At 52.4% G+C, this 16,071-nt stretch overlaps 1 protein-coding gene across 1 annotated transcript in view; it reads left to right on the top strand.

Moving 5' to 3' along the window:
• Positions 1-16,071, top strand: part of mdn1 (midasin AAA ATPase 1) — a 38,780-nt gene that overhangs the window by 3,093 nt on the left and 19,616 nt on the right. The window contains exons 11-54 of the mRNA XM_084439814.1: positions 1,850-1,931; positions 2,121-2,216; positions 2,331-2,443; positions 3,159-3,307; positions 3,403-3,463; positions 3,577-3,788; positions 3,919-4,022; positions 4,214-4,358; positions 4,472-4,568; positions 4,682-4,795; positions 4,898-5,045; positions 5,139-5,246; positions 5,433-5,584; positions 6,038-6,216; positions 6,325-6,533; positions 6,623-6,769; positions 6,866-7,007; positions 7,149-7,283; positions 7,741-7,879; positions 7,995-8,133; positions 8,437-8,567; positions 8,672-8,810; positions 8,946-9,060; positions 9,158-9,418; positions 9,565-9,762; positions 9,898-10,106; positions 10,235-10,357; positions 10,508-10,705; positions 10,794-10,901; positions 11,282-11,470; positions 11,587-11,676; positions 11,797-12,060; positions 12,215-12,479; positions 12,619-12,778; positions 12,893-13,009; positions 13,286-13,494; positions 13,625-13,773; positions 14,179-14,378; positions 14,483-14,706; positions 14,904-15,017; positions 15,124-15,253; positions 15,344-15,450; positions 15,589-15,722; positions 15,814-15,974. Coding sequence (XP_084295940.1) covers positions 1,850-1,931; positions 2,121-2,216; positions 2,331-2,443; positions 3,159-3,307; positions 3,403-3,463; positions 3,577-3,788; positions 3,919-4,022; positions 4,214-4,358; positions 4,472-4,568; positions 4,682-4,795; positions 4,898-5,045; positions 5,139-5,246; positions 5,433-5,584; positions 6,038-6,216; positions 6,325-6,533; positions 6,623-6,769; positions 6,866-7,007; positions 7,149-7,283; positions 7,741-7,879; positions 7,995-8,133; positions 8,437-8,567; positions 8,672-8,810; positions 8,946-9,060; positions 9,158-9,418; positions 9,565-9,762; positions 9,898-10,106; positions 10,235-10,357; positions 10,508-10,705; positions 10,794-10,901; positions 11,282-11,470; positions 11,587-11,676; positions 11,797-12,060; positions 12,215-12,479; positions 12,619-12,778; positions 12,893-13,009; positions 13,286-13,494; positions 13,625-13,773; positions 14,179-14,378; positions 14,483-14,706; positions 14,904-15,017; positions 15,124-15,253; positions 15,344-15,450; positions 15,589-15,722; positions 15,814-15,974 — 6,666 coding nt within the window. The remainder of the gene's footprint in view (positions 1-1,849; positions 1,932-2,120; positions 2,217-2,330; positions 2,444-3,158; positions 3,308-3,402; positions 3,464-3,576; positions 3,789-3,918; positions 4,023-4,213; positions 4,359-4,471; positions 4,569-4,681; positions 4,796-4,897; positions 5,046-5,138; positions 5,247-5,432; positions 5,585-6,037; positions 6,217-6,324; positions 6,534-6,622; positions 6,770-6,865; positions 7,008-7,148; positions 7,284-7,740; positions 7,880-7,994; positions 8,134-8,436; positions 8,568-8,671; positions 8,811-8,945; positions 9,061-9,157; positions 9,419-9,564; positions 9,763-9,897; positions 10,107-10,234; positions 10,358-10,507; positions 10,706-10,793; positions 10,902-11,281; positions 11,471-11,586; positions 11,677-11,796; positions 12,061-12,214; positions 12,480-12,618; positions 12,779-12,892; positions 13,010-13,285; positions 13,495-13,624; positions 13,774-14,178; positions 14,379-14,482; positions 14,707-14,903; positions 15,018-15,123; positions 15,254-15,343; positions 15,451-15,588; positions 15,723-15,813; positions 15,975-16,071) is intronic.

Below are 16,071 nucleotides of genomic sequence, written 5' to 3'. Positions count from 1 at the left end.
AACTTTTGGGGAAGTAGAACGCCGTAATGTTTTAAAACCATGAACTCTAGTCTACCTATCAATACAGTATGCCTTTGGCAAGCGAATGAGGATAAGCTTCATTTTTCATGAGTGTGATCGCCCCACATTTGTCCAAAAGGAGGCTTGTGGGTGTGCTCGCTCCCCCTCTGTGAAATGAGCAGCCATCCTGCCCGCCTTCCCCGAGGACATTAATTAGCTTTCCACTGGGTGCTGCTGCGCTCGATGAGCCATTGATTGGACTGTCCTTTAGACAGAGCTTGAACCACTGATACAAGGTGTCACTATAGGACAACCTCATTACATAACATAAAACCTCCTCATATACTACAGTATAGTCACTCCCCATTTTGCCCATAAATCAACTACATACCTTGACATGAATCAGGTTAATAGAATTTAATTTTAGCACAAGGATGGCATTTGCAACTGTCCAATCAATATGTAAAAAAGAAAAGAGTTGTGCTCTTCTCAAATAGTCCAAGTCCTTTCATCAGGTGCATAAGCCGAATGCATATATGAAATATAAAAAATGTTTGCACACTGATATAAAACAAAGTGAATGTCCATACTGAGGTTTAGGGATGCAAAAAATATTCACACACTTAATCTAATATCCAATCAATCTGTCGACAGTTTCCATACTGTGCCACTTCAATCGTGTACAGTTTTCATGGATCAATGCAATTAATTTATGTACAGTAGGACCCCACTTATCCGAACCCAACGGGACCGAAGGTCGTTCGTATCTCTGAAATGTCCGGATGACTGAAACATATGTTAAAATGCACCAAATTCAATAAGTGGTATACTTGTTTCATATAGACTCATAATAGAACAATAAATACCCTTGTGAAACTTACTTTATATTACTTGTGAAAATGCATCAAAATTGCAATCAAACACAAGAACTAAACACATATAGCCTATAATAGACCTACAGTAGCCTATAATAAAATAACCGAATTTCCACTTGAGTGCGTGCTTTGATCAAATACAGTACTTTATTTTCAAATGAGGCGTACGCTGCATCGATAGGCTACTGTATTCGCAGAACAAAATGGTATAGCCTAAAAACAACCCAACATTAGAACAATTAGAGCAAATGATAATCAATAAATAAATAAATGAAATGACAGTTGTCGTGTCTTAGGCTATTGTAGCCTAAAAGAAAGTCTCTAAAACAACCGATGTAGGCTAACGTGGCCTAGGCTGTAGGCCATTATTTAACAAATACAGTAGGTCTAGTAGGCTAATCTACATGCCCACAACACGTCTGTGTTCCTGAAGTCCATTAACTGGGAACGAAAAATGACTCGATGCTCCTCTGCTTCAGGTTGCTGACGCGCTTTCTGGCTACCAAGGAATGCAGCTCTCGCGCAGCAGACTCGCTTGCGTTTTGCGCTCGACATTAGAGTAACAAAGAAATGAAACGTGACAGTAGGCTACAGCCTACAGAAAACATGTAGGTCTACATACAGTTCTGTTTTTATTCACAGTAGGATACAGTACTGTAATGAAAATCACACCAGTAACCAGATAGCAGGCTAAAAATAAAAAATAAAAACGTTTTTTAAGCCTGTCCGGTAGACCGGGAGGTTCGGATCTCTGAAGTTCGGATGAGTGGGGTCCTACTGTACTGCCTTTAAACTTTGTTTATAACTTGGTCTACAATGCTCTTATGTAGGTCACAAACACATTATAAAAAAATAAAGTATTCTTTAGAACTCAAATTATTCACACTTTTTAGTTAGAATAGCATTAATAGATGAATAATCCTTTATCTTGTCCAGTATTTCACATGCAACCGTTGCGTGTCTTTACGCCACAGGGACTTGTTGAAGTGGTGTGAGAGGATCAGTGGGAACTTCGACAGCAGCTCGTCAGCCACAGCGCAGCACGTCTTTCTGGAGGTGAGCGTTCATCTGCACTGGCTGCCAGCACTGGCATTGGCTGTCATCACAGTCACCATCTTCTCTTTCAGTACTTCATTAATGGATCTTTACTAGGTCCGCTATACTGTAGATCAGACACAGTATTATAATACCAACGATTTCCACGTCATGGGGGTTTGACCGAACTGTTTGCTTTCCACCCTCTAGGCCCTTGACTGTTTCACAGCCATGCTGTCTCGACCAGAGAGCAAACTGCGGATGGCTGAGGTCATTGGGAGCAAGCTCAACATTTCCAAAGAGAAGGTACCCGTAGTATTCCTGAAAGCCGCTTGCTATATGCCCCTGTCATAGAACTCAAACATATTTTGTCTGTTCCATAAAGTATATTTTTTGACATGGTGATTGTGTGCCCGCCAGGCCCAGCATTTCTGCCAGATGTACCAGCCTGGCATCTCTGTGACCGAGCTGGAGGCCACGGTGGGCAGAGTGGCTCTGGTCCGAAAGCAGAACGAAGTGGTCCGGCTGTATGTGTAAGTTGGGCATCCCCTCTGTCCTTGGTCACCTCTGTGTTTACTCAGTATACGTGCCAGTCACTGTGCCAACATTTAGCGAGGGGAACAGGCAGATGGACCATTTAATTGATTCTTGACTACACTAAAACAACAACTATTCCAGCCCTCTGCAAATGCCCCAAAATCCTATTGATTCTTTCCTTCATTACCTTTGCCCCAGCAACAGCGCAGGGCGAGAGGTAGATATCACAGCTTTGCCTACTTGGTTAGTTCGTTTCATTGATCCACAGACTACATAACATTTGCTCCTCCACCATACTTCCACAGAGAAAATAGGTCCCCACAAAGTAAAGGATTCAACGATAGTTTGACTTAAAAAATGATGGTATAAACACACAAATTTACCTCAACAGACTGTCCTCTCCCATTTTATTAGCTTTGGGTGCACTGTGGAGTGTTTAAGAGAGTTTGGTAGTTGATGTAACCCAGGTACCATTGCGTTGCGCTAGCATTAGCAAGGCGTGTATGACCCCAGCATGGGAGCAGCTGAAAAAGATCTCAATCAATCAACAGCGTAATGGCTAAGTCGTATGTCCAAAATTCAGAACTACCCCTTTAAACAGGACACGCTTTGCAGGTTTAAAGTTGGTGTGAATCTGACGACGAAAAGGGAAGATAAGTACGATCAGATAAGAAGCATACAGAATGTGTGTTCTCTTGTATTTGCTCACAGCGAGAAGCAAACCTTCGCCGCCACTCGTCCGTCTTCGGTGCTGTTGGAACAGCTGGCGGTGTGTGCCGTTAAGGGTGAACCCATCCTGTTGGTCGGAGAGACCGGCACCGGCAAGACCTCGACCGTGCAGTACCTGGCTGGACTTACAGGTGAGCCACACTGTCGCCCGGTCACAAATTCTCCTCCGTGTCCTCCAAAAAAAAACCCCACACTCAACAACACGTCCGCTCTCTGTTTCCTCCAGGACACAGGCTACGAGTGATCAACATGAACCAGCAGAGCGACACAGCCGACCTGCTGGGAGGGTGAGGGAACGGAAGTTCCAGTCTCGTTCTCTTACGACCACGGTCCGGGTTCCGACCCATTCGGAACCGGGTACGTTGCCTTGGATTCCTATCGAACGTCTGTTTTCCCCCAGGTACAAACCAGTGGACCACAAGCTGATCCTGCTGCCCCTGCGCGAGGCCTTTGAGGACCTGTTTTCTCAGACGTACTCCCGCAAGCAGAACCTCACCTTCCTGGGCCACGTGCAGACCTGCTTCAGGGGCAAGCGCTGGCAGGACCTGCTCAAACTCATGGACCACGTCTGCAAGTCGGCCCTCACCAAGGAGCTGCAGGAGAAATCCAACGGTACCACAGACACATCAAACATTAAAACAACCTGCTCTTTTTATTTCTTAAAAAAAAAGGAAATCCAGCTTTCGCTAGGACTTAACGTACTACTGTTTAATATTGTGTGGGCATTTGTGTGTCTCCACAGCCGCCTTGCTGCAAGAGCAGTGGGAGGCGTTGGCTCTGAGACTGAGTCAGACTCAGCTGCAGATCAAAGCCTGTGAGACCGCCATGGTGTTTGCCTTCGTGGAGGTAATGGCCGTTAAATCTTCTCCCTTTACACACTTCTCTGTTACTCACCCATTTATTACACTGTGATACTAAACCTCGCCTGTGTGTGTGTGGTGTGTGTGTGTGTGTATGTACGTGTTGTGTGTTGTGTGTTGTGTGTGTGTGTCCGTGTGTATGTGTGTGTGTGTGTGTGTGTGTGTGTGTATGTGTAGGGGACTCTGGCCCAGGCTGTGAAGAAAGGAGAGTGGATCCTGCTGGACGAGATCAACCTGGCGGCGGCGGAGACCCTGGAGTGTCTGAGCGGGCTCCTGGAGGGCAGCGCCGGCTCTCTGCTGCTGCTGGACCGCGGGGACACAGGTGAGGGCCACACCAGGCTGGGACGATATCCCCGCCCAACCCGGTGCCGGCCATTTAGGTCACATGATCCTCCGGCTGAATTGAACCCCCCCCCTCTCCTCCTTTTCGCGCAGAGCCCCTCGTTCGCCACCCCGACTTCCGCCTGTTCGCCTGCATGAATCCGGCCACCGACGTGGGGAAGAGGAACCTGCCTCTGGGCATCAGGAACAGGTGAGCGGGACCCACCGTGGCAGAGGGGGTCCGGCGGTCGCCTGAAACGCCGTTAGCCGTCTCCACGCACGCCCCCCTCACTCTGTCCGCCCTTCCGGCGTTTTCTCCCCCAGGTTCACCGAGCTCTACGTGGAGGAGCTGGAGAACGAAGGGGACCTGAGGATCCTGGTCTCGGACTACCTCCAAGGCCTGAACCCCCCCAGGAACGTGGTCAACGGCATCATAAGGTCCGTCCACACACCCGTCTTCCGTTAGGCACGCGGTTTCCGTACCACGTCGGAACGGTAATGTGATATTCGATTGACGAGCCGAACGTGTTTTCCGTGTAGTTTTTACCTGGCTGTGCGCAAGGAGGCTAACTCCCACCTGGTGGACGGGACGGGCCACAGACCACACTACAGCCTGCGCACGCTCTGCAGGGCACTGAAGTACGTGGCGGCCGACCCCTGCTACAGCGTACAGCGCTCTCTCTACGAGGTGAGAAACTTAACCCCTCAGTTACCGTGTTTCTTAAACCGCGCGGTGCGCAGTTCCGACGTGACCGTGCGCTCCCTGCCGATGTCTCCTCAGGGGTTCTGCCTGAGCTTCCTGACCCAGTTGGACAGAAGCTCCCATCCCGTGGTCCAGAAGCTGGTGTGTCAGCATATCCTGGGAGGAAACGCCAAGTGTCTGAAACAGGTACCGCAGCACAACAGTCGTTTAAATCTGCTGGCTGCCGTGGGATGCGTTTCCTGAAAGTTCTTTGGACTTCAAATGTGCTCAGTGCAACAACAAAAAAAGCTTTCAGGACACTTAAGCCCCGTCATGAACGACCGTGCGTTATCACACACCGTGATGTGACACGCCCCCTGTGTTTTCCTCCAGCCTATCCCACAGCCCAAAGGCCGGCCCTGTGTGGAGATGGAGGGCTACTGGGTGTCCCAGGGGGAGATGGAGCCAGCGCTGGACCCCAGCTATGTCCTCACCTCCTCTGTCAAGCTTAACCTCCGTGATCTGGTCAGAGTGGTGTCCGCCGGGTAGGAAAACTGACCCGCGCTGCCCTGCCCGCAAGAGATCGATCAATAGGCTAATTGATTCCTGTGTAGCCAGTCACTCTCCCCGGGTTAATTATGCTCCCCTGACAGGGAATTACAGTGTCAACAAGTTCACACTCCGTAGAAGAGCATAACTCTTCTGACAGGCGGCTGAACGTACTACTACAGCACTACTACAAATAAAGTTGACATCATAGTTGTTGTGACTAGTTTAGGGATAGTGGACGGATGGCTTCACAGATCCATTGTCCTAACTAAGAGGTAGTTTTTCCTCTAACCCCTATTATGAGGTCAATTCAGTCCTCTCTGGACACACAAGCTCTCATGACCTATTATGGTCAATCAAATTCAATTGTTTCCCTGGACACCAATTAAAACACTCACACGCTTTTTTTTCTTTTTTTAAACCCATTCCAATCCGCTTCCGTTCTCCAGGACCCATCCCGTTCTGATCCAGGGAGAGACGTCGGTGGGGAAGACGAGCCTGATCAGGTGGCTGGCGGCGGCCACAGGGAACCGGTGTGTGAGGATCAACAACCACGAACACACAGACATCCAGGAGTACATTGGCTGCTACTCCTCTGATGACCGGGGCAAGCTGGTCTTCAAAGAGGGTATGTCCCAGATGGATAACCCCCTCCATGTCTCTCACACATGGTTCTCCTTCTAGTGCCGCTGGCAACTTCATAGTGTAACATGACTGTGTGTGTTCACCCCTGTAGGCGTGCTCATTGATGCCATGAGGAAAGGCTACTGGATCATCCTAGATGAGTTGAATCTGGCCCCCACTGACGTGCTGGAGGCACTCAACAGGCTTCTGGATGACAACAGGGAGCTGTTTGTGGCAGAGACACAGGAAGTGATCAAAGCCCACCCCAGATTCATGCTGTTGGCTACTCAGAATCCTCCTGGCTTATACGGCGGTAGAAAGGTAGGTCTTGTTCTGGCGTTGCTCACATGGGGACAGTGTAGTTCGCAAACAGCCAACTACAGATTGGGTGTGTTTGATTTCGTCTCCAGGTGCTCTCCAGGGCCTTCAGGAACCGTTTTGTGGAGCTGCACTTCGACGAGTTGCCCAGTGATGAGCTTGAGACCATCCTCCACCAGAGATGCAGCCTGCCGCCATCCTACTGCACCAAGCTGGTCAAAGTCATGCAGGATCTCCAGGTGAATGTTAAATGCACATATATTATCAACATAGTATCAACCCTATCTGGCACGCAGACCCAGTCAGTCAGGTAATATTGCGATCGTGTTGTCCAGTCCCTGCGCAGGGGATCCACTGTGTTCGCTGGGAAACACGGCTTCATCACCCTGAGAGACCTCTTCCGCTGGGCTGACCGCTACAGGCTGGAAGAGCAGACGGACACGTCGCGGGATTGGCTGCAGCATTTGGCCGACGATGGTAATTACATATCAACGACCCTCCATTCTGCCTCCTTCAACGACCAGCACCACAATTATGTCTAACTATGGCTAAACCTACGCCTGCGTAGGTTTTGATACTCTAGTCGTTTTAAAGCGGGGTCGTTTCTGCGTACCCTAGGCTTCATGCTACTGGCCGGCCGGGTGAGGAAGCCGGAGGAGGCGGCCACCATCCAGTCCATCCTGGAGAAGCACTTCAAGAGGACGGTGAACCCCGACGCCCTGTTCTCAGAGCAGCAAGTCACCACACAGTTCAGTGAGTACAGCAGAGCCCAGCCAGAGCACAGCCCCTCCCAACCCGGGCTCCCACTAACGCGCCCTTTTAGCCCCGACGTTACAGGCCGACCCCTGGATGACCCTTTTTCCCCGCTCAATTTACACTGCACAAGCTGCGGTGTTTCCACACACAAAAACATTGAACTGCACTTTACTGAAACCGCTCAGTACGAACTCAGTATGAACTCAGTATGAACTCAGTATGAACTTAATGCTTCACTTTAAAGGTAGCGTATTGATGTTCAAGTTGTGTTTATGTGAAAAACAAAAGCATCACTGTGTTTTTACGTAGCTCGCAGTCTACACTGTAGTCGATAAGTGTTTCTATTGACTGTGAAGAGCATTGCGTGACTGCAGTGTTGTTGAGCCTTTGCATGATGCAGCAAGCAGTGGGATGTTTTGATTGGCTCATTTGGACTGTGTGGTCGACATGGCAGGTCCCTTCGTCGACAGCATCGCTGGCGTGCCAGAGGAGTTCCGTCACGTGGTGTGGACCCACGGCATGAGACGGCTGGCGGTGCTGGTGGGCCGCGCGCTTCGGTTCGGAGAGTCGGTCCTGCTCGTGGGAGACACCGGGTATTTAAAGACACAACTTCTCGTCCTGTCTCGTCAATCTCCAAATCAATCGTTTTGAACGGGTCGCACATCTGAAGGAAAGGTGATCACGTGTCCCTTTTGGCCGTCTCTCCAGGTGTGGGAAGACCACCATCTGCCAGCTTTTTGCTGCCCTGGCAGGACAGAAGTTCTTCTCCCTAAACTGTCACCTGCACATGGAGACATCCGACTTCCTGGGAGGCCTGAGGCCTGTCAGACATACTGGGACACAACAGGTACCTAAGAGCTAAGGACACAGACGCAAAATAGTACTACTAATAATATAATTAACCTTTATTTAGGCAGGGAGTCCTTTTGAGACAGACCTCTTCTGTAAGTAATAATAAATGATAAATGAGTAATAATTTAATAATTAATTAATGATATAGTAAGTAATAATATCAGAATTAATGAATGATATACTAAGTAATAATGAATTAATGATATCGCAAGTAAGAATAAATAATACATTATGTAGTCTAGTAATATAATAATAAGTCCTCGTAACTTAACCCCTCTCTGTTCCTGTGGTTGATCAGGCGGATGCCGAGGACGGCCGTCTGTTCGAGTGGCACGACGGACCCCTGGTTCTGGCCATGAAAGAGGCAGGGGTGTTTCTCATGGACGAGATCTCTCTGGCCGATGACTCTGTACTGGAAAGACTCAACAGGTCGGGACATGCTTGCTCAGTCTCTCTCTCTCTCTCTCCTATGACTCTCGTTAGTGCAGAAGTGTACGGCAGTTATGGTTAACCCTTGAGCCTGTCCTCCTCAGCGTCCTAGAGACAGAGAGGTCCCTGTTGCTGGCGGAGAAGGGCAGCGGGGACAACGAGGACGTGGAGCTGATCACCGCGGTGCCCAGCTTCCGTCTCGTAGCCACCATGAACCCCGGAGGAGACTTTGGCAAGAAGGAGGTAAACTCTACCTCGAAATACGCCTTCAAAGAACATCACCACCTTTGCGTTTAAAACATATTCTCTTGTTTCTGTGTGTGTGCGTGTGCCCGTCTGTGTATGTGTGTGTGTGTGTGTGTGTGCGCGTGTCTGCAGCTGTCACCCGCGCTCAGGAACAGGTTCACCGAAATCTGGTGCCCTCAGGGTAACAGCCGCAGTGACCTGGTGCAGATCATCCAGCACAATCTGCGTGCTGGCCTGGCCATCGACGGTACTGACCACAGAGCGCCTCTCACCGCCCAATGCTTTAGCAACTCCATTCTGTTTGACATCTGACTGACGATGACCCTGTGACTCCCCCAACGCAGGCGGAGACATCGCCGAGCTCATGCTGGACTTCATCGACTGGCTGACCAGTCAGGACTTCGGCCGCCGCTGCATCCTGAGCGTGAGGGACGTCCTGTCGTGGGTGAACTTCCTGAACGTGGTGTGCGAGCGCGACGTGGACGGCTTCATGACCATGGGGGCGGAGGAGGAGGACGAGGAGGCGGAGTGGGACCTCAGACTGGACACAGTCACTGCCTTTATCCACGCCGCCTGTCTCGTCTACGTGGACGGCATCGGCTCAGGTCAGAGCGCCGAACGAACCGTAACGACGATGTTGTCCCTAATGAAAATGCGTCCGCAGAACATAACGCACACGCTCTAAGAAAGCGCTAGGATCATGTGACCGAAGTCTCCCCCCCCCCGCCCCATTCCTCCCCGCACTTAACAGGTACGACCGCGTCGTCCGCCGAGAACGCCCTGGTGGCACGCCGGGCGTGTCTGGGCTTCCTTCAGCAGAGGCTGAGCAGGGTCACCCAGCTGGACCAGGAGATGCTGGACGCCCTGCGGGTCTACGACACCAGCCTGCCCAGGGAGCCCCAGTGGGGGGACGACTTCTTCGGCATCGACCCCTTCTACGTCGCCCTGGGTGCGGACCCTCATCTCATTACACCTCCCGCGTTAAGATTCACAGTCGCCGAATGCGTCGTAAGCGGCGCGACCGAGCGGAATACTGTCTCAACGTTTGTAATTTTCTCCTCTTTTCTTCCCCGCTGCCCGGCAGGCGTCGGTAGCGAGAGCCGGAGCCTGACGGACTACGCCATGGCGGCGGGGACCACGGCGGTGAATGCCCAGAGGCTCCTCCGAGCCCTGAAGCTGCAGAAGCCCGTGCTTCTGGAGGGCTCCCCCGGTGTGGGCAAGACCAGCCTGGTGGCAGCCCTGGCGAAGGCCTCCGGCAACCACCTGGTCAGGATCAACCTCTCCGAACAAACGGTAAACCGCCATCGGCTCTCGGGCCCCCAACCACCGCCGCTGCGTAGCGTCGCAGAAAAGACCGGCGGACTACTAATCTCACTCGAATCTATCGATTATCTGATTTCCCCCTCCCCCCGCCCGAGCAGGATGTGACGGACCTGTTTGGGACAGACCTTCCCGTCGAGGGAGGGAAGGGCGGAGAGTTCGCTTGGCGTGATGGCCCTCTTCTGGCCGGACTGAAGGCCGGCCACTGGATAGTCCTGGATGAGGTGTGAGATCCCCCTTTATCAGCTGAACCAAGGAGTGAAATGCTTCCTGTTGAACATCAGTCTCATAAATCACGTCCATAATAAGTCCGATGTTATCGTATTGTAGACGTACATTGGACGCCCATTCTGGTGCTCTCTCTTCTCCTGTAGTTGAACCTGGCCTCCCAGTCGGTTCTGGAGGGGCTGAACGCCTGCTTTGACCATCGGGCAGAGATCTATATTCCAGAACTGGGCATGACCTTCCAGGTGCAGCACGAGAAGACCAAGATCTTCGGCTGCCAGAACCCCTTCACACAGGGAGGGGGGCGGAAGGGACTGCCCAAGTCCTTCCTCAACCGATTCACTCAGGTAGATAAGAGCCAGCCGAACATATTAAGGACAGTCACAGCAACTATACGGGGAATGTCGTTGGATGACCTTTTCCTGTCTTTCTCAGGTGTTTGTGGACCAACTCACCAGTGAAGACATGGAATTCATCGGTGACTCCATTTTCCCCAACATCGAAAAGCAGATTATCTCTAAAATGGTTCAGTTCAACAACCGGGTAGGTTTGCGCTCCACTCTCCCTGAGCTTTGAGAGCCTCTCTCTGTGTTCAATTATTATTTTTCCACCACCCTAATTTATCTCTTTGAGACCGTGTATGTACTGGGTTTGACCCCAAGCTCAATGCCCGCCTATGTAGCCAAGAACATTCTTCCTGATTTAGAGCCATTAGTGAGTGGAAAGTGACACACTCTCTACCTGTTACAAGGTCACCGTGGTCACCGTTTTTGGGGACGTCTTTGAGATGGAATCGATCATTTTAGACCCGTGTCTTTCCCACTTCAGCTTTCTGTGTAAATCATTTTCTGATTAGACAAGCCACTTGCCATCTTGAGATTTATTTTCCCCTCTCTCTCTCTCTCTCTCTCTCTCTCTCTCAGCTGGTCCAGGAGGTCTCGGTGGAGAGGAGGTGGGGTCAGCGAGGAGGCCCCTGGGAGTTCAACCTGCGCGACATGTTCCGCTGGTGTCAGCTGATGCAGGCTGACCAATCACCTGGGTTCTTCAACCCCGGTCAGCATGTGGGGCTGGTGTACGCCGATCGGATGAGGACGGAGGCAGACAAGGCCCAGGTACAGACAAGTTCGACCCCTCTGTGTGTTTTCTACCATCGGTTGTTGCGTTGATCGTCTAACTCAAAAACTTACAATGAGCTCTTATTCCATCTTGCGAAACCTCTTCCGTCCAGGTGTTGTCCGTGTTCAGGAAGGTGTTCGGAGAGGACTTTGAACCCTACACCGGCTCAAGGCAGTTCCACATCACTCCGCTCAACCTTCAGGTTGGTCAAATGGATCTCCCTCTTTAGCGTCAGGTTGAAAGAAATGATTGTGAAAATATTGTATGACTGCCCTGTAGTGAGTACATGAACCCTCCCCCCCCCCCTCCCCCGTCACCCCAGGTGGGGTTCTCCGTCCTCCAGCGCAGCGGCGGCGCCCCCGTGGCGCTGGACCCCCCCCTGTCCATCACCCACCAGGCCCTGCGGCCGCTGGAGTCCGTCATGAAGTGCGTGGAGATGGGATGGATGGCCGTGCTGGTGGGCCCCACGGCCAGCGGGAAGACCAGCCTGGTGCGCCTGCTGGCTGTGCTGACCGGTCACCGCCTCAGGGTCATGGCCATGAACAGCGCCATGGACACCACCGAGCTCCTGGGAGGGTTCGAACAGGTAACCGCACACAGGCCCCTGGCGAACCCCTTTTGAGTATCGACAGCGACGGGAGGCCGCGCACACCCCCCCCCCCCCCCGCACGACCTTACAGGGTTTGTCGGAACCGGGCTAGAGCGTGTCGCTGTGTTCCCTTCTCCCCCCCCGTTTCCAGGTGGACATCATGCGGCCGTGGCAGCAGGTGCTGGAGACGGTGGACTACGTGGTGGCCATGGTGACGCGGCGCGGCCTGATGTCCCTGGACGGGGCGGTGCAGGACACGGAGTTCCTCCTGAAGACGTGGAGCCTGTTCTGCCGCTGGCTGAAGGACGAGGGGCTGGAGAGGACCGGGGGGACGGTCACGTCCGACGCCCTCAACAAGCTGGAGGTCATCATCCTCCTACTGCAGAAGCTCAACACCAAACTCAAGGTCTTCACGGGTACGGATGTCAGCACGTTTAATGTTTTTTTGGTTTGTTGAGGGATTTCCGCACGACAATTCAGTTCAGTCGCCTCCTTCATAGTCGGATCATCACCGCGCGTCGGTAGTTTAAACTGCCCTGTCCGTCTCGTCCCCAGACATGTCCAAGCTGCAGATGGACTTCACCCTGCTGAAGGAGCGCCTGGCCCAGCTGCAGGACGGCTGGACCAACGGAGGCTTCGAGTGGCTGGACGGCATGTTGGTGCAGGCCCTGCAGGCCGGAGACTGGCTGCTCATGGACAACGTCAACTTCTGCAGGTGAGGAAGGGCTCAACCAAGGCCTGAATCTGAGGCAACGAGGACTGCGTCTGAGCATTTAATCGAGAATCAAGATATCAGCGAACAGGCTTATTTGAAACGTTTTGTGTTCAGCCCCTCTGTGCTGGACCGCCTCAACGCCCTCCTGGAGCCTGGTGGGTCTCTGACCATCAACGAACGAGGAGTCATTGATGGGACCACCCCTAGGATCACACCCCACCCCAACTTCAGGTACTTGACGTTACGCAGAATAAACTGTTAATCCCAATAAACACAACATTTATTTAGTTTAAATACTTCATACAGTTCACAGCCATAACACCCAAGTAACCGCAAACGTCACCTCCGAAAAAGCACACACGCACGCGTCTCCACGATCAACCGGAGCCCCAGAAACCGTATTTTACCATAATGAACAAAGTAGAGGGGATATGCATGTTAAAAATGCAGCATGTCCTACCTGTGGCGGGCAGTGTCCAGTGTCAACGGTTCTGCGCGTTTCTCTAGGTTGTTCCTGACCATGGACCCTGCTCACGGAGAGATCTCCAGAGCCATGAGGAACCGAGGGGTGGAGATCTACGTCCCGGGGGAACACGAGGGGGTGTGCTGGGACACTCTGGACCTGAAGACGGTGCTGCACACCGCGGGAGTGACGGGAGACTGCGTGTGTGACCTGCTGATGGAAATACACGGCGACATCAAGGCCTCCATCTGGGGTAGGCGCCTACAGGAACAAAGCCCGTCCGTTTTTCTCGCCAATTTCTTCAAATCAACCAAACCGGGGAAGATTGAATCTTACAACGGGTTCTCTGATATTAATGTCCTCCGCTCTCTCCGTCCTCCCAGATTCCCCTGCGTCTTCCGTGGCCTCCCTGCTCCACGCCGCCGCCCTGCTGTCCTGCCAGCTGCAGCGAGGAGTGGACCTGCCCAGTGCCCTGCAGCACGCCTGCGGAGAGGCCTACTCCCTCTGCCAGCGCACTACGGCCAGCCAAAGGGTACCAGCACCACCCTGTCAATACCACCCTCTTAGGCTCTCAACTAAGTCAGCCTGTCAGTCTGTTACTCCATCAGTGCGTCACATATACCAGTCTAACTGTGTGTATAAAATCAAACTTTATTTGTATAGCGCATTTCATACACGGAGGCAACACAATGCGCGAGGGAAGCAAAAAAACAGTTTCACCCCGTGGCCAGAAAAGTGAGCTGTAAAAATTCTTCCCTGATCTCTGTCACCGAGATGATCGAGCAAGCTCCTAGAAAATGTTTGTCTATGGGCTAAGAACATATACAGAGCAGTAAACATGGGCTAAATATGTGTAGCGGTGACTCAAGTGGTTTAACACAGTCTAGAGCTGTGGCTTTGACGCGTTTTTACCCCCCATGGCTTTGTTTCCCTCCAGCAAGCCCAACAGGTGATAGAGAGACACCTGGCCATCCTGGACACCGAGGACTGGGGTAGCACCCTGCTGTGCGCGGGGGTGTGGCCAGACGGCTTCCCCTCCGCCCTCCTCTCCACCGAGGACTCCTGCTTCTCCTCCGTCCTGCGAGACGGACAGGTCCTGTCCTTCTGCCTCAACACGCTCAGCCTGCAGGGCAAGAGGTGAGACCAGGACGGACACCGCCGTCTAGGAGGTAGCGCAGACACGATTTAGCCAAAATGCTAACGTACGGCTCGTTTCCCTGCCTGTGTGTGTGCGTTTCCAGGAGTCGTCCCCTGAGCCTGAGCGACCTCCAGAGGGCGCTGCAGAGCGGAGGGGTCCACGAGGGCCTGGTGTTCTCTGGAGGGGTGGTGGACCTGGAGGACGGGGACGCCCTGCGCCTCATCCCCACCGCCGTCAGACTGGTCACAGAGAGAGCCTCTCACGGCGACTGGATCCTCCGGAGCAGCTGGCTCTCCCACCTGGGCAAGAGCTACAAATACGCCCCTGGTAGGAGAACTGGCTGCAACAGAAAACTAGCCCTTTTCTAAGCACTAATATCAGGGTTATCAGGTCTTGACAGTTGACTCACCACTTTAAAGACCATCTGTGTAAGCAGGGAGCTTTTTTCATAATGGTTTTTTCACAGTATAACTACTGTGTGCTTCGCCGTGAAGAGTTGCTCTGACGTCTGTACGTTCTCGCAGATCCAGCACTGGTACAGCTGGAGGCAGGAAATCGAGCTCTGAAAGCCGTGTTCGCCAGCAAGTTGACCGTCAAGGGCAAGTGCCTCACCGAGCTGCTCCAACCTCACAGCACAGGTAGACCTACCACACAGTAGCCACTGCCCGTTGATCAAACGGTCTCATCAACTGTTCCAGCCCCAAACCTTGTTTATTTCAGCGGCCATGTCTGTCGTCTTGGTAGATGACTACAGGATTCTGGTGGACATGCGTTGGAACAAGCAGTACCTGGACATCCTGGCCAACACGTGTAACTTTGAGGACGAGGAGAGGTATATGGAGTTTATGGAGGCTCTGAACGCAGTCGCTAACAGGTACGGGGCCCCGAAACAGCAGCTTTGCACAATGGATGATTTTGCGATCGGGGATGAGTACGTTTGACGCGATGTTTGTTTGCTTTACAGAATTGTTCTACTGATGGACAGAGAGGAGAGGTCAGTCGTTTGTACCTGCGCCATCAATGCGTCGGCGCACAACAGTGCTCTAAGACTGGCCACAGCTTTCTCTAAAGGTACGCCAACACACGCGGAGGGCTCGTAACGCGGTCGTCCCACAATCCAACTCAGACGTTACACATCCCACGACCCGGTAACGGTTTGAGGACGGCTATAAAGGTCATTCATCTAGAATTGTTCTTTCGCTACTCAAGGCACGGTGGACATCGGCCACCTGCCCCATCCGGTGCTGATGCACCTGCGCTCCTTCTTTGACCTGTGGGACGCCTTCATACTCCAGGCCGTGCAGACGGGCCAGCCTTACATCTCCGACCACCTCATGTTCGAGGTCAGCCGCCCTAGCCACTGTCGTACACACTCTGATTTAAGTGACTATTTCGGTATCTTAACGGCTGCCGCCTTTACGTGCGTCCATCCAGATCCTGCAGCTGCTGCAGTGGCGGGACCGATTCTGGGACGTGTGCAACACGCTGCCGGCGGACTCCCAGGGCGTGTCGGTCCTCTCTCTGCACTGGCAGTGGGTGCAGAAACACCTCATCCTCCGGCTGCCTCAGCTGCTACTGGGAGACAGCACTTCAGAGTGAGCTACCAGTTCCCCCTTTACCTTGAATCGAATGCTTTCCGATGCACTTTCTAGGTAGTTAGTAAGACGACCGACTTTGTATTGTGATAACGGT

Source organism: Borostomias antarcticus (assembly GCF_949987555.1).
Source record: "Borostomias antarcticus genome assembly, chromosome: 6".
Lineage (NCBI taxonomy): Eukaryota > Metazoa > Chordata > Actinopteri > Stomiiformes > Stomiidae > Borostomias > Borostomias antarcticus.
Note: the sequence above shows the minus strand (reverse complement) of the source record. Positions and strands in the feature narration are given on the sequence as shown.